The sequence below is a fragment of the Phyllostomus hastatus genome, unplaced genomic scaffold (genome assembly GCF_019186645.2).
Source record: "Phyllostomus hastatus isolate PE091 unplaced genomic scaffold, TTU_PhHast_1.1 phas_contig_283, whole genome shotgun sequence".
NCBI lineage: Eukaryota > Metazoa > Chordata > Mammalia > Chiroptera > Phyllostomidae > Phyllostomus > Phyllostomus hastatus.
This window is the reverse complement of record NW_025333833.1, coordinates 16,520,066-16,543,740: the sequence shown is the minus strand read 5'-3', so window position 1 is coordinate 16,543,740 and position 23,675 is coordinate 16,520,066. Positions and strand designations below refer to the sequence as shown.

At 36.0% G+C, this 23,675-nt stretch overlaps 1 protein-coding gene across 2 annotated transcripts in view; it reads left to right on the top strand.

Moving 5' to 3' along the window:
- DTL (denticleless E3 ubiquitin protein ligase homolog) overlaps positions 1-23,675 on the top strand; it is a 50,431-nt gene that overhangs the window by 1,201 nt on the left and 25,555 nt on the right. For both annotated transcript variants that reach the window (XM_045838570.1, XM_045838569.1), the window contains exons 2-11: positions 5,000-5,125; positions 5,905-6,003; positions 7,122-7,183; positions 7,266-7,386; positions 9,453-9,518; positions 10,910-11,022; positions 13,900-13,973; positions 15,404-15,507; positions 16,046-16,150; positions 22,171-22,283. In XM_045838570.1, coding sequence (XP_045694526.1) covers positions 5,000-5,125; positions 5,905-6,003; positions 7,122-7,183; positions 7,266-7,386; positions 9,453-9,518; positions 10,910-11,022; positions 13,900-13,973; positions 15,404-15,507; positions 16,046-16,150; positions 22,171-22,283 — 983 coding nt within the window. The remainder of the gene's footprint in view (positions 1-4,999; positions 5,126-5,904; positions 6,004-7,121; positions 7,184-7,265; positions 7,387-9,452; positions 9,519-10,909; positions 11,023-13,899; positions 13,974-15,403; positions 15,508-16,045; positions 16,151-22,170; positions 22,284-23,675) is intronic.

Sequence of the window (23,675 nt, the reverse complement as noted above, 5' to 3'; positions counted from 1 at the left end):
ACCTCTTTTCCCTTAGATTGTCAAATAAGGAAATGCCAACAGCCAACACAACAATAGCCATCCGGTGTGTGAATCAAAACTTATATCTTTTTTTTTGTCAGATCGGCAAAAAATATATTTTTGGGGTGTGCCACAGAATTTGGTAGTTGCTTTATATGTGCCATGAGATGAAAAAGTTGAAAATCATTGGTCTAGGAAAAGGATTTTGAAGAGACTAAGTAGTCCTTCAATTTCCTGCCCCCCATCTAAAACTTTATACTAGCACTTGTCCATCCATGCTGTCACAAAGGGTAAAATTTTCTTTTCTTTTCTTTTTTTTTTTCAGTGGAGTAGAATTCCATTGTGTAAATGTCCCATGGTTGTTTTTCTTCTTAGGTAACCCTTTAAATCATACTTTAAATATCCTCTCTTTCTGTCTCCCCTGGGACTTTGCTTGAGTCACTCCTCTACCCTCTGTGTCATGAGTGGCAGTACAACACAGTGGTGAAGAGCTGTGTCTTTGGAGATAAAATGCCTGAGTTTTAAATCCAGCTGCATTCCTTATCATCTGGGCGACTTGGGACAAGCCTTGATTTTGTCATACATTTTCTTATAACTCTCCAATCTATCCTTCCAATCTTCCCCTCTGTTATTCATAAATTCTCATTCATTGTTACATGTTAGGCTCTGAAATTTATTCATTCTTATGTATTGTGTACTGAACATTATAGGGCCATCATCTTCTTTCCCTTTGCACGTTGGTGTTCCATCCTAGATGCCTTTTCTCCTTCCATCCACTTCCACTGATGATTGTGGTCTTAATCAGGGCTTCTTCCACTACCACCTGCAACCTTCCTTCTCTAGACTTTTACATCCAGTCCTGTATGAGTGTCTCTACCTAGATGGTCAGTCCCACGGGCATCTCAAACTCAAATACCAAAACTGAACTCACTTTCCCCCCAACACCTGCACTATTACCTATTTTTGGCTGTGGTTCCATTATTTTAAACTCAGTCTTCCCAACTTAAGAGACAATCAAAATTTCCCCATTTTCCTCAAGATACACATCCACAAAGTTTTCTTAAAATCTTACTTTTTACCCTCTCCCACCTGCCTGCAATCACCACACTGTTGTCCATGTTCAAGTCCTTTTTCCTTGATCCCTCCACCCTCTAACCCTGCCTCCCATAGCTGTCATCCTGCTCTCTATGAGTCTGTCTCTTTTGCTTGTTAGTTCAGTTTGTTCATTAGAGTCCACATATGAGTGAAATCACATGATATTTGTCTTTCTCCGACTGGCTTATTTCACTCAGCATGATGTTCTCCAGGTCCATCCATGCTGTCACAAAGGGTAAACTTTTCTTCTTTTTTTTAACAGCGGAGTAGAATTCCATTGTATAAATGTCCCATGGTTGTTTTATCCACTCATCTACTGATGGGCACTTGGGCCCCTTCTGGATCTTGGTGATTATAAATAATGCTGCAGTGAACATAGGGGTGCTTATGTTTTTTCAAGTTAGTGTTTTGGGTTCCTTTGGATAAATTCCTGGAAGTGAAATTGCTGGGTCAAAAGGCAGACCCATTTTTAATTTTTTGAGTTATCTCCATACTGCTTTCCATAGTAGCTGTACCAGTTTGCATTCCCACCAACCGTGCCCAAAGGTTCCCCTGTCTACACATCCGCACCAGCACTTGATTGTTGACTTACTGACGATAGCCATTCTGACACTGACATTGAGCATCTTTTCATATGTCTGTTGGCCATCTGTATGTCCTCTTTGGAGAAGTGTCTATTCAGGTCCTTTGCCCATTTTTTAATTGGTTTGGTTTTTTGGTTTTGAGTTTTGTTAGGTTCTTTATAAATGTTGGATATTAGCCTTTTATCAGATGTATTAGTGAATATAGTCTCCCATTCTATGGGTTGTCTTTTTGTTTTGTTGATGGCCTCCTTTGCTGTGCAAGAACTTTTTAGTTGGATGTAGTCCCGTTTATTTTTCTTTTGTTTCCCTTGCCTGAAGACATGTATCAGATAAAACACTGCTGTGAGCAATGTTCAAGATTTGACTGCCTGTGTTTTCTTCTAGGATTTTTATAGTTTTAGGTCTAATATTAAAGTCTTTAATCCATTTTGAGTTTATTCTTGTGTGTGGTGTAAGAAGGTGGAAAATGGGGAATTTTCCTCAATATACACTCCAGAAAGTTTTCTTGAAATCCCTTAACCCTGTCCTCTCTTTCCCTACTGATTTTGCCTCTTCACCATATCTTAGATCTCTTCTTTGCTTACCATTACATTTCCTCAGATGGAGCCCTGATGTCTTCTGGTCTGGACTGTAGCAGGTCTCCCAAATGGCCTCTTAGTTTCCCTCTCTCCAGTTTATTCTCCACATTGCTGCCAGTGATCTTTCTAAAATGGAAATCTGATTACTCGTCTGTGCATTTTTAAATTGGGATCTAAATTTTTTATCGTAAGTGTAAACAAATACAAAGATTTAATTTCTGGCCGTTTTGTAAATATTGACATTTTAAAATAAAAACACTGCATTATTCTTTTAAAATGCTTTTTGTAGTGATTTGATAACCACATCAGTTATTTTTTTAAAATAGGAATTATTTCAACTGTTATGTATTCTGCAAGGTTAGTTTTAGCCCTTGAATTTATTTCTCCCACAGAATTTACCCTAATATAATTTGATTGTAAACTTGAAAAATTGATTAATAACCCTATTGTAATCCTCTGTGTAAAAAAATTTTAATTGATATTATCTGTAATTGTAAGGCTGTAAGTGTTAAAAGTTCTTCTGGATTGAATTATTGTAGTTTATTAGTACGTGATTGATCAAAACTATAGATTATTAATTTCAATAAGTAATTACTAAGCAAAAAGTAAAATTTTACTGGAAGTACATCTTTTCAAGCAATGGATATGGGTGTTTGTGTGCCTTTATTAAAGGAAATATTCAGTTGTCTTTTATTTGGAGTCACAAAAGTGTTTATACCTTGGGTCAGTGCAAAGTGTAAGACTGGGCCGTGGAAATGCCTTTCTTTTGAAAGTGGAAGAAAGTCAGTGATGAAGGGAGAGGAGAAAAAAGCCTCAACCTCATCAGACAAATCAGTGTTAGGAATGCATATATGTGGAATTTGAGTATCACAAAATTGATTCTCTGAAAACTTGTGTCTTCAGACACTCCTTGAAAAATCTGCATGTAATTTGTGGTACATTGAGTATATAATAGATTTTTCAAATGAGTGTTGTGGTGGGAAGCATTACAAGTTCATGTTGGAAAGATCAAAGCACAATAAGAACCCAAAGGTAGTTTAAGGGGCTGGCCCAAGAAGTGTGTGTTGTGAGGAGTGCAGAAATGGAGGGGACTAACTAGTTATTAAGTCATGTTAGGCCATTTGTTAGTGCTTGGATATTAGCCTGTAGGTGACGAGGCAGAGGTGAGAGGGTTATTGTTTAATTGTAAAGAATTAGATCTCTATAACATACATATTGTCTTTAATTTCACCAAAATGTTTGAAATTCAGTTCTTTGGAATTTGTGTGTTGTAGTCATTAGATTTTTTTTAAAGTCCCAAACCACAAGTGTACATTTATGTAACTTGAGAACAGAGGCTTTGTTTTATTTAAAAAATTTTTTTTAAATATTTTATTTACTTATTTACTTATTTATTTATTTTTAAAGAGGGGAGGGAGAGAGTAAGAAAGGGAGAGAAACATCAATTGGCTGCCTCTCACACACCCCCAACCTGGCACCTGGCCCACAACCCAGGCATGTGCCCTGACTGGGAATCTTACCCGAGACCTTTTGGTTTGCAGGTGGGCACTCAGCCCACCCAGCCACATCAGCCAGGGCAGGGCTTTGTTTTAAATTCTTTCTGTGGATGAATATTTTTAAATCTACAATGTAACTAATTATTGTATTCTCCTTTTGGTGGTCTTTAATGGCTGACTTATAAATGACATCTGACCTTGAGGTAATACCCTCAAGAATAATTACTAAATCTGGATTGAATTTCTTTGTCTCCTTTGTACTGATTCCTTCAGGTTATCTCTATGAACATCTGAGGTTATGTCAGGCTAAGTCTTCTCTAGCTTTGTGTCTGTTTGTTTGTTTGCTTGTTTGATGAAAAGTGAGCATTGAAAGTACCCTAAAATGTGAGAGTTTGTTCATTATTTAGACAGGCCTCAATATGTTGTAACTTAGTTGTTTCCTTCTATGCTTAATAAACATTTGGTTCTCCATAACTTTATTAAATCAGTGTTATTTTCATATATTTAAAACATTTCAACCCTTATATAAAAATGATTAATCTTTGAAGATGGTTTACTGTTTAGACCATAGTGTACATTAGGTTTCTGACCCAAGCAGAATAAACTTTCCTGCTACCCTGAATTTCTTCCCTTCTCTTGTTTATTCAATGAAGCACTCATCTTTCAAGACTTAGGTTTGATTTCACCTCCTCTAAAGACTTTCTGACCCTACTATTAGCCAGGGCTATCAACTTATGAATATGTTAATGGCTACAGTAGGCACATTGACATAAGTTATTTCCTTTAAATTTATGACCATTGGATTTTATATGATGTTGCTAGTAACTTAAGAGTTTATAATAAGGTTGCATTAGAAACTCTAAAAACATAAAATTTTAATTGAAGAGAATGGCAGTTTTAATGGCTGTGGTCATGACCAAAGGGTGGGGGTAGAGCTAAGATTTCTGTGCAAAGGCCACTTGTTTTATGTGCAAAGTTCACTTGTTTTTTGCAGTCTTAAATGTACTACCGAGTCTCCATTTAGGTGGTAAGCCCAATGTTACATACTTCACCAGAATTTGGGAGCATTCTTTTACTCTTCCTTAGGAAAATACCAGAAACTGTATTCTAGAGGGCCATAGATAGTGAGTAGATCTACATTAAGTATATAAAGCCTTTTAAAATAAATATTTGCCTCTGCATTTGTTAAAAGTACTAATATGTGATGATATATTGAAATTCTGTAAGGAATTGTATCTTATTTTAGGGTGGTCTTCACAATACCCTCTACAGTCCCTTCTAACTGGTTATCAGTGCAACTCGAATGATGAGCACACTTCTTATGGAGAAACAGGAGTCCCAGTTCCTCCTTTTGGATGCACCTTCTCTACTGGTAAGAAAATTACTGTCTAGCGAGGTTTGGTCAAAAATGATTTATTTCACACACACAAAAAAGTAAGAGAAGTGGTAGAATTTTTCCAAGAACTGTTCATCCTGATTTATGAAATAGACTTTTTAAAATTTTTATACATAATTATAATTTCCTCTAAAGCACAGGACCATTATAGGACTTTTTAAAAAACTGAGATAGGGAAAAAGTTACAAACGTTCAGCCATCATGAAAACTGTTTTGCCCAGTAGGTAGCACTTTTGATCTGAGTGAATCTATCTTTCTGTAATGCATTGGGGAACAAATGAACAGTAATATAAATACTTGTTACCACTGTTAATGTTCTAAAACAGGAAAAGTCAAAGGTTGTGAAAGGGAATTTTAAATTAATAGACTCAGCCTGCTTGTGGCATATATCACATGACTTCTTTTGCCATTGGCCAGCACCACTCGTGTTTTAAGTACCACCCTTCATTCACCGCTTCTCTGAATAAGAGGCTATCTGAAGATAATGTTGATGCTTTTGAGTCACTTACTAAATTAGACAGTGTGGCCAATTTTAAGCAATTTTTACTTTAAATTATCTCTCTACCATATCAGATGCTATTTGTGTAGAATCATTTTCCTTCTTTTCAAATAGATTATTTGTGTTTATCTAGTAGCTTTCAATTAATCTATATTATATATGTTATATATATGTGTGTGTAGATATATATATCTTTGTAATCAGCTTTAAAATGTTTGTGTTACTCTTTATATTCTTTTCTTTATTTCTTATTTAGCTCCCAACATGAAACATATACTAGCAGTTGCCAATGAAGAAGGATTTGTTAGATTGTATAACACAGAATCACAAACCTATAGAAAGAAGTGTGTTAAAGGTAAGTCTAAAGTTTGTTCCAACATTTTTAATTTGTGAAGCATTGAGTAAATTATCATTTGACTATATTCCCAGTTATATTTACTTCTGGTTAAGTCTGTTTAAGGACCAGGCTGTTTCTCCTAATAAATGTTAACTATGGCAATGACTTTACTGAAAATTAAGAAAAATACATTTTAGGATTAAAAACAGTTGTCTTTTAAAAAAGTTAAATCTTTTACACTTAATGTGGTTGGGAGAAAGCATTGCTTTAAAATATTTATATTGACCGAGCATCTTTCACATATAAAACAAAGTTCTACTGATCTTAAGAAACTGACAATTTGGAACTAATAAGTCAACTATTGAAATAACAAATAAAACTAAGATGGTAAATGATAGAAACATACAAAGACAATGCTATAGAAGACAAGAGAAGACACTCATGTACTAGAGAAGGGGAGGAAATTTTTTCATAAAAGGTAGGGCATTTGAGTTAGACTGTGGTATTAGATCAGTGGAGATGGTATGGGACAATCCAGGTGGAGAGGACAGCATTAGCAAAAGGGGTTAATGGGGGGAAGGGTTTTCAGGAACTATTATAAAAGACACGTGGACAAAACCAAGGGGGAAGGTGGAAATAAGGGGGTGGGGGGAAAATGCAGACAACTGTAATTGAACAACAATAAAATAATTTTTTAAAATCCTAGGGATAAGAAAGAATTGGATATAATAAGGAAATAGGGAGTAATCCAGTTTGGTTTGACAGTGAAAGATAAAGGACAAAGTGACAGCAGTAAGGGACAAAGGTGCAGAACCTTGAATGTCCAACTAAGGTACTTTAGACTCTCTTCAGAAAGAGAGTTGAAGCAGAATGAAGATTTTTAAACTGGAAAATGTTCTAGAAAAAATTCCATTTTAGAGAATATATTACTAGTCACCTAATGGAAGTGAATTTGATTTGATATCAAATGTTAGTTTTTAAATCTTCCTTCTCCATTGTAATACTCTGGCCAATGGTCCATAGGGTGCTGACCACTGATGTTTTCAATACAGCTTTCAAGGCATTTAAACTGCTATTGATCAGACTACCACAGAACATAGTCTAGACATTTCACATTCACCATTTTCTTTGTTTAGAATGGATGGCTCACTGGAATGCTGTCTTTGACCTGGCTTGGGTCCCAGGTGAACTTAAACTTGTAAGTGACTCATTTTATTAGAATTTGAATAGGTACTGGTAAAGGGGTCCTTTATTAAATTGTAATAACATGTTTTTTATAGGTTACAGCAGCAGGTGATCAATCAGCCAAATTTTGGGATGTAAAGGCTGGTGAGCTGCTTGGAACATGCAAAGGTCATCAATGCAGCCTCAAGTCGGTTGCCTTTTCTAAGTTTGAGAAAGGTAGGTTTGTGCCTGTTCTCTTGTATCCCTTTAACCCCTTTTACAGTGGGGTCAAAAAGGTCAATTTTAATGTATTGTAGTTGCTGTTGAGACTGGAACTTTCAAGAGGAAAGATGACATAGATTTTTTAAATTTATTTTTATTTAGTTATTTATTTTAAATCCTCGCTGAAGGATTTGTTTTTATTGATTTTAGAGAGAAACATCAATATGAGAGAGGCTTTGTTTATTTCTTCAATATTTTTAAATTTGAGATATAATTAACATACCATAAAAATCACCCATTTGAAGTGTACGTTTCAATGTTTTTTATTTATTTGCAAAACTGTACAATCATCACCACAGTGTAAGTTTAGAACACTTTCATCTGCCCAGAAAGAAATCAGAACCCATTAGCAGTACCTTCCACCTGCCTCTTAGTCCTACACAATCTAAACTACTTTCTGTCTCCATATTTGCCTATTCTGTATTCATATAAATGAAACTGTACATGTGTGGTTTTTATGACTGGCTTCTTTCACTTGGTGTAATACTGAATCTTATTTTCTTCAAATTGAATGATTTCTATTGCTCTATCTTAAAGTTCACTGACTTTTCCTCTCTTCTCTTCATTCTAGTCTTAAGCCTATACAGTGAATTTTGTCATTTCAGAAATTGTGTGTTTTTGTTCTAAAATTTCCTTTTCTTTTTTTCTGGGGGGTGTAAGTTCTGTTTCTGTTGAGATTTCTCATCTTTCATTGATTGTGAATGTCAATTTCTCTACTTAACATAATTCTATTTGCTTTACAATTTTATCTGATAAAACAACCTCTGAGTTGTTTCAGGATTGACCTCTGTTGATTTCTTTTCCCTTGAGAAGGACTCATTTTCTTGATTTTATATGTCAAATAATTTAGGTTATATCCTGCGTACTGTAAATAGTATGTTGCCCTCTGGATTCTGTTATATTACTTAGAAAGAGTTGATGTTTTTAACAAGCAATTAACTGAGTTAGATGCAAATTGCAGACTGTCAAACCTGCAAGAGGGCAGTGGGTTCAATCTCAATTCTGTTCAGTAATTTAAGTCTTAGTTGAAAGCTGCTTTAGTTTTCCCCTTCAAAGATGGTTCAGGGGTCAGCCAGAGACTTACACTGAATTTAAACACAGAATTAGGCCTTCCCTTTCTCTGGCTTTCTCTAGGGTTCCCCATCACGCTGGCAGCACTTGTTGCCCCATGTTTCGTTTTCCTAATTTTTCTGACATGTAAGATGGCAAGTGTTTCTATTAGCATTTTAACTGCTTGCAACTGTGGCTTCCCTCAAGATAAAACCATAAAAAAAGAGTAACTTACCCCAAGCCAATCACTTGCTTAGTTGGTGGCTTTCCTCCAAAAAGTACATGTTTTTGTTCAGTCTCTATAGAGCCCTCAGATCATTTTTTATATTTCTTTCCAGAGTTTAAAAGCTAGTACATGTGGGTGTTTCTTCTCCAATCCATTGTCTTTTATCCCCAGATGCAACCCCTTTCACAGATTTTGTATGGATCTGGTCCATATTTTTATACCGAGACAGTAGCTTGGAGGTTTGGAGTATGGGCTCTGGATTCATACTGTGAAGAATACCTTTATAGTTTACTTACGTTCTCTGTACCTTAGTTTTCTCAGCTGTAAAATAGGGATAATAATACCCACCTAATAGGGTTGATAACAAGGACTAAGATAATTTATATAAAGCACTTAAGATAGTGTATAGCACTTAGTAGGCACTCCATATTTTTGTTATTACTGTTTATCATTATTCTTGTGTGTGTGTGTGTGTTTGTATATAGTGTTTTATGTGGTTTTAAGAAAATTTACACGATTATTTTATAAAGTTTTTGTTTAACATAAGTGTTTTGAGTTATTTATAATCCTTTCTCTTCACACTTTGTTTTCTCTTATTTGTTGCTTAGCCATATATTTAAAATTTTTAATTTCCAGTGCCAATTATAGAACCTAGCATGTACCAAGATACTCTAGAAAACTTAAATTGAAATACATATGTCATCAACAAGTTTTGTTAACTTTTTGATTAATTATTTCTCCATAGCTGTCTTCTGTACGGGTGGAAGAGATGGCAACATTATGGTCTGGGACACCAGGTGCAACAAAAAAGGTAGTCTAGTTCCATTTTAATTTCGATAAATGTGGTCTGTCCCCATACTTGATTATTTTGAATGAAATGTTCATTGATTTCATGTGATAACCACCAGGGGGCACTTGTTCATGATCCTTCATTTCTGTTCTAATTCTCATGATTTTAGTGATTGTTGCAAGTATTACCCTCTGTATTTACCTCATATTGTCTTCTGAACTATAATGCTGTTTACCTAAGTGATTCATGGGATTAAAATTGTTAATTAATGACCTTTTAATTTATGATTTTTTGGCTTTGAAAGATTGGATTAGATTAAATATAATTATGCTTACCTTGCCCAATGATGCTATTAAGCAGAAACTAGTGATCGTGTCTCTGCTTATTTTCTTATTTCAAAAACATATTTTTTCAAAGACTTTTTTTAGAGCAGTTTTAGGTACACAGCAAAATAGAGCAGAAAGTATAGAGAGTTCTCTCTGTACTGGTGTGCCCCATCCTCACAAGCCTCTCCCACCAATAACATCTCACACCAAAGTTGGACATTTGTTACAGCTATTGAACCTATACTGATACATCACTATCACTTGTGGTCTATCTGTACTTTACATTAGGTTTCACTCTTAGTATTATATATTCTATTGGTTTCAACGAGTGTATAATGATATGTATCTACTATTATAATATTATAGAGGATAGTTTCACTGCTTTAAAAATACTCTGTGTTCCACCCTGGCTGGCGTAGCTCAGTGGATTGAGCGTGGGCTGCAAACCAAAGTGTCGCAGGTTTGATTCCCAGCCAGGGTACATGCCTGGGTTGCAGGCTATAACCCCCAGCAACTGCACATTGATGTTTCTCTCTCCCTATATCCCTCCCTTCCCACTCTGAAAATAAATAAATAAAATCTTTAAAAAAAAAAGTTAAAAAAAATACTCTGTGTTCCACCTATGAATCCTGCCCTCCCCCAATCCTTGGCATTCACTAGTCTTTTTATTGTCTCCATGGTTTTGCTTTTCCCACGAAGTTATATAATTATAGTAAGCAGTCTTTTCAGATTGGATTTTTCTTAATAATATGCATTTAAGGTTCCTCTATAACTTTTTTATGGCTAGGTAGCACACTTCTTTGTAGCACTGAATAATATGTCACTATCTGAATGTATCAAAATTTATTCATACATTCACATACTAAAGGACATCTTGATTAATTCCAAGTTTGGGCCATTATGAATAAAGCTGCTATAAACATTTGTGTGCTTATTTCTTTTTTATGCATTATAATCTCATGACAAAAGATATAGTGTGGTAACACTGTTGGTTTTTAATTTCACTAAGAAAGATCTATATATAAACATTACATTTAGCATAGGAATAAAGTTCTGAAAACTAAATTCCCTTGGGATATCTTGCAGATGGATTTTATAGGCAAGTGAATCAAATCAGTGGTGCTCACAATACCTTAGACAAGCAAACTCCTTCAAAACCTAAGAAGAAACAGAATTCAAAAGGACTTGCTCCTTCCGTGGTAAGGTTTTATAACTGTGTACATGTGTGGGATATCAACAATAGGATAGAATCTTCATTTTCTCTAATATCAGTGGACTTATTGCTTAATTTTAACTCAATACCTACACTAGTGGTTTTGAAAACCTAGTGTGCAATAAAGGAAGCTGGGGAACGTGTTAAAAATTCAGCTTCCTGAGCCTCATCCCTAGTGGTCTCCATGCATGTGCTTACTCCATGCATGTGTATAGTGTGATTCACTACAAGAGGAGGAGTAGTTTGAACAAGTGTAATACTGGGTTGGCCAAAAAATTCATTTAGTAGTGCTTAGATGTCTTTAACTTAATTTGAAACAGTTTTGTTAGATTGTATTGTTGCAGCTGTGATATCAGCATCCATTTAAAAAAAACTTATCAAACTGGTGAATTTTTGTGTAGCCTTTTTAATATTGAAGATGGAAGAAAATACACGACATTTTTTGGCATATTATGCTTTATGGTTTCAGGAAAGGTAAAAATGCAACTGAGACACAAAAAAAGATTTGTGCATTGTATGGAGAAGATGTTATGATTGCTCAAACATGTCAAAAGTGGTTTGTGAAGTTTCTTGGTAATATTGACATTGTGGCCAAATAATTCTTTGCTGTAAGGCTATCATGCATTGGAAGATGTTTAGTAGCATCCCTAACCTCTACCCACTAGAAGCCAATAGCAGGAGATAGCCAACATACTCAAAATACCCAAATCAATAAAGTTATTGGTGAAAATAAAAAATGTGTCTTTTATTTTACTGAAAAAACTAAACAGAATTTTTGGCATACTATAATGCAGTTTCTGCTGGGAAAGAATCCCTGTTGTTTTCATATAGTACCTCTCTAGTACTTGATAGTCAAAGTTCAAACAGTGCTCAGAAAACTTTTCTTTAAAAATAAGTCACAGTTTCTCTTTAATGTGTTTATTTTTCTAATACTCCTGGTCTGTGGGATTGAACTTAATATTTGGGGGAGGTGTGATTGCTAAAACATTAGGACTTAAACTTGCACACCATAAACAGTACAAAGGCATGAATGGAAACTGACAAGGTTAGCATGAGATCTTTGGAGGCCAGATGAAGTTAAATGAGTAACATTTCAGACACTTAATCAGATTCTGAGCCAAAAAAACTTGTTGACAGCTTTTAGGAGGCAGAATCTTTTTTGAGTACCTTTAAATTTTTTAGAGGATGTAATCATCTTTTTTTAAATTATATTTTATTGATTATGCTATTATAGTTGTCTCAATTCATCCCCCCTTCATTTGGGCCATGTTTCTTTGTCTCCTCAATTTGGCAGCCTCCCTGTGTTTCTTTCTATGTATTAGGTACAGCTGATTTGACTCCCTGTCTTGATAGCATGGCCTAATCTAATAGGTGTCCTATAGGGTCCAGTGACACAGCCCCTCCTATCACTCAAGCTATATACTCCTTTGTATGGGCTGAGTACTCCCTCCTCTTGTAGTTGAGCCTTGATTGCTGTTGGCAAGTCAACAGGAGGTATTTACCCAGGCCAGTCAGCTTCAGGGACTGGCCATGATCACTGACCACCAACCTCTGCCCTTTGTGGAGGATCAGTTGTGGAGGGGCAGAATAGTGGTCCTCTGGCATGGTCTTTAGCTGTCCATTGCATGCAGAGGCTCTGCAGTTTCTGGGGTGGTGCAGGCCAGGGTCAGCCCCAACCTGTGTTTTGCCCAGGGCCACCCTACCTGGGCTATAAAGCAATCTGAGATGGCTGCTACTTGTGCTGGGCTTGGAGAGTCCAGGAGAATCCAATTGTGAGTCTAGGCTGGCGGGGCAAACAGTGTTAGCCAGGTTGATGGAGTCTCAGATACAGCACCCGCCTGGCAGCTCTGTGGGGGAAAGTTCAGAAAAGGGACAATGACCTCTGCCTGCCTTTCTGTCTGGGAGAATACTGCCCTCCAGCTCCCACATTGAAGCCAGACACTTCTTCCCTGTATGACACTGGTGCCTGTCCAGATGGTAACACTGTGCTGGAGCTCAGAGGGAGTAAATCTTAGTAGGTGAGTCCATGTGTGGGTCCTTTTAAGAGTTACTGCTTGGGACTCTAGAAGTTTTTTCCACCTACTGAGTCTGCACTGGTTTTTGCAGCCAGAAGTTATGGGCTCTTATCTTTCTGGCACTGGAATCCTGAGCTCAGAGGCCTGGTATGGGGCTCAGACTCCTCGCTCCTGAAATAACCCACCCGAATTTTTATCCACCACACATGGGTGTGAGAGCAGCCCATTCCACATCTCCAGTCCTCCTACCAGTCTGCATAGGTGTGGTTTCTTTAATTCCATAGTTGTCAGACTTCCATTCAACTCAATTTCTGGTGGTTGTGAGTCATGGTTATTCTACGATTTAGTTGTAGTTTTAATGGGGTTGTGCAAGGAAGTGAGCTGTGTTTAGCTATGTTGTCCTCTTGTCCCTAAGTCCCCTGTAATTACCTTTTATTGGTAATTCTTCAGACACTCTGTGGTAATCTAGGCAGATGGTGACATTTTATAGATGAAACACAGAAAGGAAAGTTCAATGAGTTTCCTAAGGATACACAGTTTATTAGTATGTCTGATTCTTAGAACCAGTAGGTTTAAACAAGTTAAATCTTTTAATAATCAATATTGGGGTTTTTTAGTATGTCAAAGTGTTAACACTGTGTACTGTAACTTAGTGATGTTTAGGTTATTTTCTAGCTAAAATTATTTCTTGCTCAGCACTAATGAGGATTGTTGGAGAGGGAAGATTTAGTCTAACTCAGTTTGGGAGAGAAAAAAAAAAACATTTAACATCTTGAACTCCTGATGGTAAAAATTGCTATATCCAAAACAGGCTTTATTCATTTTCTTTTTCCTCCTTGTGTTATTAGGATTTCCAGCAGAGTGTTACCGTGGTCCTTTTTCAAGATGAGAATACATTAGTCTCTGCAGGAGCCGTGGATGGGTAACTCTTTAATTCTCAGTTCTTTTGATAAGGTTTCTTTCATGAACTGCTGTGGGGAAGTCACCTAGTCTCATTATAATTGAATGTGTGTGCTTTTAACTTTCAACATGGGGAATATCCAGCTGAGAAGAGGACCTGCAGATGACACTGGAAAAGATCTAGTTCGGACTCTTGCTCAAATAATTGAGATAATACATGTGTCATACTTAGCACATTGTCTAGCACATACAAGCAGTGTTGGCTACTCCTATTATAGAGACGCTGGATAGATAAGTTGCTTATCTATGCAGTATAATTCAGTCAGTGATTCTTATTTTAAGACATAAAATTTCTACTATCTTGGATTTTATCTTCTCGGGTTTAGTATTAACCTAAAAGAAGGAATCTGATTCAGGGCATGTAATTGGCATTCTGAGAGTACTTGAACTAGATTGATAGTAAGGTCTAATGATTTTCAATTCACATATGTACCATCCATGATTGGCCTGAATTTTTGGCTTCTAGGTAGGTTTGTAGTACTTCTTGATTGGTTGCTTTGTTAGAATATAAGTTATTTGAGTATAGGGACTCTTTCTTTTTTAAGCACCCTTCTTTGTCCCCTTATTTGCTCATTATATCTCTGAAGACATCCTTCTCTTGAAAAAACATAGTTTAAAAAGATGATGACTTGGGAGTTAAAAAGGAGAAAACTGTAGTTGAACAATGATTAAAATAAAATTTAAAAAAATTTAAACTGCAAAAAAAAAGATGATAACTTAATAGTGTATCTTCTGGACACTAAAACTCTCCTGTGGACCAAATTCTGAGGCACAAATGAAGCATTATCTAAAGGTTATCAGTGGTGCTTATAAATGGCTATGAGTGCTTGCTCTGTTTGTTTTCAGGGATACTGCCCCGTTACACCAAACTTGTGTTTTCAAGTTGCCTACAAACTAGATGTAGAGGACTAAGACAACCACCCCCAATAGATGAAATGAAAAAGAAAATAACTTTATTTTACAGAAAATAACGTTTAGATTACTTAAGGAGTTACATATAGAAATATAACCATATGGGCACAGCTTGTTACTTATGCTGTCAAAGGTTATGTACAGAGTATTAAAAGCATAGGAAATGTTTTTTTCTGCAAACAATGAAACAATGACTATCAGCACCCAACCTTCATTTTCCTTTTCCGCTCCCTTGAAGTAAACTCAAGGTAACCCATCACTGGGTCATATCACATCTGTTTCCGTTCTGCCAGAATTGTAAGCCTGACATTGGAGACAACAGTATGAAGCAGTTCAGTCTGTTTCCCAATGAGATATCCTCACTGTACCTAATTCGTGTGCCAGAGGAATTAGATTAAAAGTCATTTCATGTTCAATATAGTTGACACTGGTCGGGTTGGAAAGGACTACAAAATAACTATTTCTTTACCTTGGTTTTAGGGTAATTAAAGTATGGGACTTACGTAAGAATTATACTGCTTATCGACAAGAACCCATAGCCTCCAAGTCTTTCCTGTACCCAGGTAGCAGCACTCGAAAACTAGGTAAGCTTTTTCATAGACTATAGGACTTTTTTGTAGGATTTTTGGGGAATGTAAGTTTTTGTTAAAATTTAAAAATAGCCCTGGCTGGGTGCCTCAGGTATTTGGAGCACTGTCCCATGCACCAGAAGGTTGCAGGTTTGATTCCTGGGCAGGGAACATATCTTGGTTGCAGGTTCAAACCCCAGTTGAGGGAGCATGTGGGAGGCAACCAATCCATGTTTCTCTCTCCCTCCCTCAATTCCCCTTTCCCTCCCTTCTTCTAAAATCAATGGAAGAAAAACATATTCTTAGGTGAGGATTAAAAAAATAATAATAAAAATATCAAGCTAGTTTTCAGCAACATAGACTAGAGAAACTCTAATATGTGGTTGTATTTTTTTTGAAGTTCAAAAAATACAAACAAATGTTTTTGGTTTGTAGATACTTTGGAGAAGAATTTTATGGTTCTTCTTGTGGAATGATCTTTTGGCCTTAGCATTTTTACCCTGTTTCTACTTACTGTCACCAGGACATGCTAACTAAAGTTTCCTTTTTCCAGGATACTCAAGTCTAATTTTGGATTCCACTGGCTCTACTTTATTTGCCAACTGCACAGATGACAACATCTACATGTTCAATATGACTGGGTTAAAGACTTCTCCAGGTAAGATCTAAGTCATAGTTCATATTCTTACTCAGAAACTAGAATAGACTTTTCTGTGAAAGATAATTTAATGTTGGTTCTTTTCTAAGCCAAATTTAAGACATATAAGGGTTTTAGAGTCTTTGATTAGTTCTACTGATGAATTATGTAATTTTTGTGGGACAGAGAAAGCTGTTCTGCTCAGCTTTTGTTCTTATTGCAGGTTGTTTATAAAATTAGGCATCTGAAGTTTTTAGGCTCCCAAAATAATACCTACCTACCTCAGCTTTCTCAGTGTTAGAGGCTATATATATTGCCTCTTTTATGTTTTCCCCACCCTCGCCCTCTTTTTTCCTTAAAAAAATATTAATGTAGAATCTGATATGAAGCTGATAAATGTCATTTTTAAAAAGAAACTAAAGTTTCTCAAGCATAGTCTAAGACGGTTATTTGGGTTACATAGTTTCAAGAACATTATTAATTACTTAGGCAAGCTACATGTTAGTAACCCGGTTCTTCCTATAGACTATGAATTCTATAACCAATCCCTGGATCTGCCTATTTCCCACTAAAATAAGAGGTGCTGAAAAATATCTCAAAATAGTACAGAACTTCGAGGGGCTCTTACAAAAGTTTCCAAAGACTTCCCCCAAGCTATTATTAGGACTTTGTATCTGTGGCAGTATCACAATTGGCATTTCCAATGCCCTGAAATAGGTCTGGTGTTATCTAAACAAAAGCAAGGGTATTTGGGAAAGGAAAAAGTTTTATAACTCACTTTTCTATTTTCCTGAATGGAATCAGAACTTAGACAACTTCTAATTTAGTTATCATTTTGTTATAGTGTGGCACCAAAAAGGAACCTTGAGTTCACTTTGTCCCCCGACATCAAACAGATATGCCCAAGGCCACTGTACTATATTATAGACCACTATAATAATTCAGTGATGTTTTTCTTGTGTTCTTAAAATAACTTGATTGGTTCTCATAGATGGATGGATAGATAGATGGATGGGTAGATAGATAGATTTAATGTTTCTTTAAAATTAAGTAACAGACGTGTGTATGTGTGACACATCTGGTGACTGCTGTCTTTCTCAAAGCTTCAAAAAGGTCCTGGGCTCAATACTTTATCTCCCATACTTCTAATTCATAGTATTTTATTATACTAAGTGATGTTCATAAGGAGGGCTGTGAAACACTTTAATGAAGCATTTTAAGAGCCCAAACAAAGAAAAATAAAATTGAGCCCACAATAGGTTTTAGAAGGAGTTTTTGCTTGATTTGAAACATTAGTAGTGTACTTTATGCTAGCCTTTCTTGTACCAGCAGAGGGCAATAAATACTTTTAGGTTTAGTGGGAAGTATTATCTGTAGTTTTCCATTCATAGTTTAGAGTTGTTGAGAAAGATGAACAGTTACCGTTTTGGAATTGTATTCAGAATAAAGGAGCCTGTATATTTTGTTTCTTAACAGGGAGAAAGAAAATTCCTTCTACCCTTCTAGGTTCTTCTGGCTGGTCTAAGAATTAAATGGACATGTTGCAGATTAACAGGAGAAAATTTAACTTAATTTTTTACATGTAGGGGTTCCACAAGAATATTGGGGGGAGGAGGTGGCAACGACAAATTGGGCAGTTGAGCTTATGCCATCTTGAGCTAAGGAGAAGGGGGTAGTGGTTTGGGGGTCACTTCAGAAGGGCAGAAGGCAATTCACTTAGAGATGGAAAGGCAAATGTTTGGTAAACATCTGTTTACTAGGCCTTACAGAGGAAGTGGGATTTGGCAGGCTCTGATCTCTAATGTACCCCCACCACACCTAGTCCATATTCTTCACAGATAACTGGTGATATCTCTGTTATGGGAACAGGCCCTTTATCCAAGTTCTTTTAGGCAGTTAAAGGGGAGGTAACAAGAAAAACTTCCGGAGCCCTCTGTTTCTTTAACAAACTAAAATTAATCCTTATGACAAAGAGACACGTTTAGGGTGGAAAATTTTGCTCCCCTACAGTCAGTCCTGCCTTTGAAACTTGCCTTAGAAGTTCACAGTCCAGAAGCTGAGCTGATAGATTGTTCTGTTGCATTGAATCAGTCTCTTCATCCTGGCAATAATAGGTCAGTCCAATTAAATTCGTTTCAGGAGGCAGAGAGGCATGTGGTCTCCCAAAGCAGTCTATATTGTGTAAACAAGAAGTCAGGCATTTAATATAAAGAGGCATTTCTTTGGAAACAAAAGAGAAGCAAAGGTTAATGGTTAGAGCAAATTATACAACAGTTTTTGAGCTTATGGAGTAGCCAGTCAAGAAGATTGCTAGATGTCAGGGTTGAAACATCTTTTGCAGTTTGAAATGTCTTTGATGATGTCATCAGGTGTTCAGATAAACTTTCTGAGTGGCTTACACAACAGCAGGCAAAAAGGTTGTCTAAAAATGTACTATTGTGGTGACCTCTCTTAAGTGTTTATCAAGTTCAGCTTCAGTTTGCAGGGCTTTGGGAAAAGTACGGTTTTAGTTCTCAGTGATTCCAAGTCAAAAGTGGGAGAAAAATTGGAAATGTTACTTTGTTGAGTTGTTAGCCAAATATTTGAGGAAACTAGAATTCGGATCCAGTCCAGTTTACAGGTGGAAAACAAAATCTCAAAAGCAGTAGACAGTAGAACTGAAATCTTATATCCGCAAGTGTGCCTCATGGTTTCTATTGAAACAAATTGTTTTTTCTCTAAAATAAATCACCCTCGTTTTAATCAAAGATAACCAAATTATGACTAACTTATTTGCAAAATAAGTCTGGTTTAAATAAACTTGGTCAGATTATTTACATAAATGCTTCAAGAATGGCAACTGATCTTTTAAATCTGCTTTATGTAACTTTTCATAAGGAATCTCCAGACTCAAATTTCAACAGCCTCTCAAAGCTAAGCCAAGCCAAAGGCTTGCTATTGGACTTCACTTGTAATACCTTTAGATTTGGGTTCATTCCTCTCTTATTGAGCTCCCTAAAATATCCAGAGTTTCCTATGCCTGCCAGGAAGTAATGTGATAAGGCTGCTGAACCCTGTAGTCAAGGTACCAGGCTGATTTTTTTCCCCAAGGGGGCTTTATTGGCTTCTATAAACTCAATCTTAGTTCCTTAAAGCTGTCGGGTCATATCTGAGTTTATGCATGTCTCTGTCAAACATGACATTCCAGTCAAAGCCCTGCTAATATAAGCAATGTTTCCAACTATATCCTGTTACAGAGAGGATAATATCCTGTTATAGATTCTTAATGAACTTATGTAAATAACACTGTTGAGTGGGAAAAAAAACACGAAGAGTTTCCAAATTCTGTAGGATTCAGGTGGAAAGAAAAAAATAAATGTTTTAATTCTGCTTAGAAAGGTACAATTTACCAAATTGCTTTGGGTCGTGGGTAGCTCAGGAGGGGAAAAAATGTCCTTGTATCTGGAAAACAAAGATTAAAGATCCAATAATATTTCAAACTGAAAGTGATAAAAATTATAATCATCTTCGTTAGTTCATTTAATCCTATGCAACTATTATTATTATTTTTAAAGATTTTATTTATTTTCAGAGAGGGAAGGGAAGGAGAGAGAGAGAAACATCAATGTGCGGTTGCTGGGGGCTCTGGCCTGCAACCCAGGCATGTACCCTGACTGGAATTGAACCTGCGACACTTTGGTTCGCAGCCCGAGCTCAATCCACTGAGCTATGCCAGACAGGGCTGCAACTATTATTTTTTTAATCCTCATCCAAGGACGTGTCCATTGGTTTGAGAGAGAAATACCTGTGTGAAAGAGAAACATCCATTGGTTGCCTCCCCTATGGGCCCTGACTGGGAATTGAACCCACAACCTTTCGGTGTACAGGACAATGTTCCAACCAACTGAGCCACCCCGGCTCAGTTGATCTTGATCTTTTATTAGCAGTTTTATGAAGCCGTCGATTTTTTTTTTTCATTAGAGTTCTACAAATTCTTGCCCAGTTCAATAGTATAATCTGAAAGTTAGTGACATTCACCCATATAATATAACCTAAGAAGTCTTATCATCACTTATTTGACAGTGTTTCCCATGTAATGTAGCATGACAAATAAGCCTAATTAGTTTCATATCTCCTTTTTTATAAAAGAACAAATCCTGTGAAATGATTCAAGGACCCTCTGAAAAATTAGTTGAGGTCAAAAAGACTGCATTTAGAATTTGATTATAGAAAGTTTGTCAAAACTGTCAAAATGTTTTAAAATAATCAAATAGGATCATAGATCACTGTGATATAATGCTTAGTTATTCATTTAAGCATGATGACAATTAAAGATTTTACAGGCAAATTCAGAAAGTTCAGTACTTGTAAGTGAAACTTAGCCCTCATAATCAAAGACCTGTTAAAACAACATAGGCGTTTACTTAGATAAAACATAAAATTCCTGCTTTTTAGTTAGATTACTCAAAGGTAAAGAAAAACTATTCAGAATCTCTCCGTCAAGAGCAGATCAAAGGTGCAATAAAACTTTTGCCCTGGCTGGTGCGGCTTCAGTGGATTGAGTGCTGGCCTGGGAACCGAAGGGTTGCTGGTTTGATTCCCAGCCAGGGCACATGCCTGGGTTGGGGGCCAGGTACCCAGCTGGGAGCATGTGAGAGGCAGCTGAACTTTGTTCTTTTAACAGAGAGAAAACCAAATTCTAGTTTTGTATCAGGTTACTTTTGATATTAAAACTCATCTACTTGATTAAATTCATCTCAGTGTTAGCCAGCATGGCCATGCATAAAACTCTTCTTAAGGTTCCTATTTTACAAACCTTTTATAACTTCCTTTTTTACATTCAGATTTTGTCCTATTCTTTCTTTCTTTTTTTAACTGCTCTTTAGGACAAAATCACTTTGTTTTCCCTTAACAAAATACATGTCCATTTCTTACACTGTTTTTTTTTGTTTGTTTTTTTCAACTGAAAACACAAATTTTCCTTGCATACTAGAATGTTTCCCTTATTATTTTAGTAGTTTTAACTGCGTATATTGTTTTAATTTTTAACACTTAGAAACCTTAATTGCTAGTGAAAACTAAGAATTAAGCAAGTGTGGACTGTTAGTCATACCAGTATTTTTTGATTGGCAAATTATGAACACATTTCATAATTCCTAGAAACATGTTTGTTCATAATACAATCTTTCAGTAAAGCACAAAAACAGTTTCTAACCGGCCCAAACATAGTAGTTGAGTCTATACTACGTGTATCTGAACTGATTCATATCCTGCTTGTAACTTCACAGTGAAAGTGTTTAATGTGGAGAGTATTTGATATGTAGTATTTTTCTTGAAAAGCTTTAGATAGAAAGGTTTTTTTCCAGTTTTATTCTAGCAAAAGGAAAGGATTTCTGTGAACAACTAATGGACAGCTGTTCAGACCCTTAATAATTCTTTCCCCTCTGTTGGAAGATTGGAATGAGATTTTTTTCCTGCCTAAATGTATTCTTAAGTTCTCCAATAATGGATTTTTTTCTGTTACTTTCTAGTAATGTTCTGATTCTGGAGCCTTCAAATTTGGTCTCCTTAAGATAGAACAACCTATCAAGCACATTATGCTAGATTGGATAACTTGCCCTTTTAACCATGTATAGTGAGAAGTCTAAACCTAAAGGCTAAACCTAACCTATTTGGAGTATTTTATATATGACCATATAGTTTACCCCACTACCTCCTTCTACTGTTCAGCCTATTTTAAGTGCTGGGTTTAAAGATTCCCTCATCCCAGACAAGTTATCCATAAATCTTAACTCTTGTTACTAATTTTTACCTATTCATGCAACACATGTTTGAAGATCTACTCTATTCAAAGTAAGAATGTTTTCTTAATACTTTCTTTTCTGTAGTCAGCCATATACCAAGTATTTGAGTTTAGATCATGAGATTGGATCTAATATAATATAGCCTCTTTCTAGAATTTGCTTTACTTCCTGACAATGCCAGGTTCCTTTATATTTGGTGAATGTAGCTTGACCATCAGCTTCAATAGTCAATACACTGTTTTTCCCCCCCTCTGGTAGTGGCTGTCTTCAATGGACATCAGAACTCGACCTTTTATATTAAATCCAGTCTTAGTCCAGATGACCAGTTTTTGGTCAGTGGCTCAAGTGATGAAGCTGCCTATATCTGGAAGGTAAGTTACCAACTTCCCCCACAAACATGAGACTAAAATATTCTTTCAAATATTTTTTCCAAAATGAGGTAAGTTTAGTGTAAATATATACTATTAACTTTTTCTACATCAGATGTTCAGTTAAAGTTGCTTCTTGTCTTTTTAATATAGCCAAAATCTCACTCTGTTGTCATAAGATATATCACACTTTTATGGCCAGAGCGTCGCAGAAATTGACAATCCATATCTTCAGTAGTTTCACAGGTTATCAGGAAATTGAAAATTCAGAAGTCTGGAAAGAACTTTAATTACTTTGTCCTGCTTCCTGGAAAAACATGCTGTACTACCTTTCTGCCCTGTGTTTTCAAATTCTCATTCAAAACACACACACACACACACACACACACACACACACACACACACACACACACACACAGTACTTAAATCTCTAGGATTCAGTCTATACCCAAATCAGCCATAGAACTTTGCACAAAATACTGAAAAATATCTGTATAATAATTGTGTTCTTTACTCTCCTGTCTTAGAAGTGGTTCAGTCTTTGGCCTACTAAAACAGATGTGGCTGGTTTATGTTTTGTATATATTTAATAGCATTATTTAAAAATTTTTGATTTTATAGACTTCTCATTTCTGCTATACAAATTTATATATATACTTTTTACTTTTTAAATAAGTGATTCTAAAATGACTACTGGAAGCCAAGAAATTTAGAACTGTCCATTTGAAATTCACTGGAGAAAACTGAAATGTTACATACATACAAGTAGCATAAAAATTATCCTTGAAAAGTGGCTATCTTGGGTATAATTAGTATAGAAATGTCTGGGAGTTCAAGAAAGAAGAGCATCAAGATATTGTTTACCTAGGAATAGAAATTAGTTATCTTCTAGGTTGCCCTGTAATTTCTAAATGTCCTTGACATTGGTGAAGTGAATGATCGGAGTTTACACATTCTGGATTTTTTGTTTTATTTTGTTTTTTATTGATTTTATTTTATTTTTGTATTACCATTTAGTCCCATTATACACACCCCCACCCCAAAGCAATCATCACACTGTTGTCCATGTCCATGAGTCCTTTTCCTTTTTGTTCAGTCTTTCCACTCCCTAACATCCCCTTCCCCACAGCTGTTTTCCTGCTTTCCATCTATGAGTCTGCCTCTGTTTTGCATGTTAGTTCAGTTTGTTCATTAGATTCCACATATGAGTGAAATCACATGGTATTTGTCTTTCTCTGGCTGGCTTATTTTGTTTAGCATAATGTTCTCCAGGTCCATCCATGCAGTTACAAGGGTAAAATTTTCTTTTTTCAGCCAAGTAGTATTTCATTGTGTAAATGTCCCATTGTTGTTTTATCCCATTATCTACTGATGGATACACACAGGCTGCTTCCA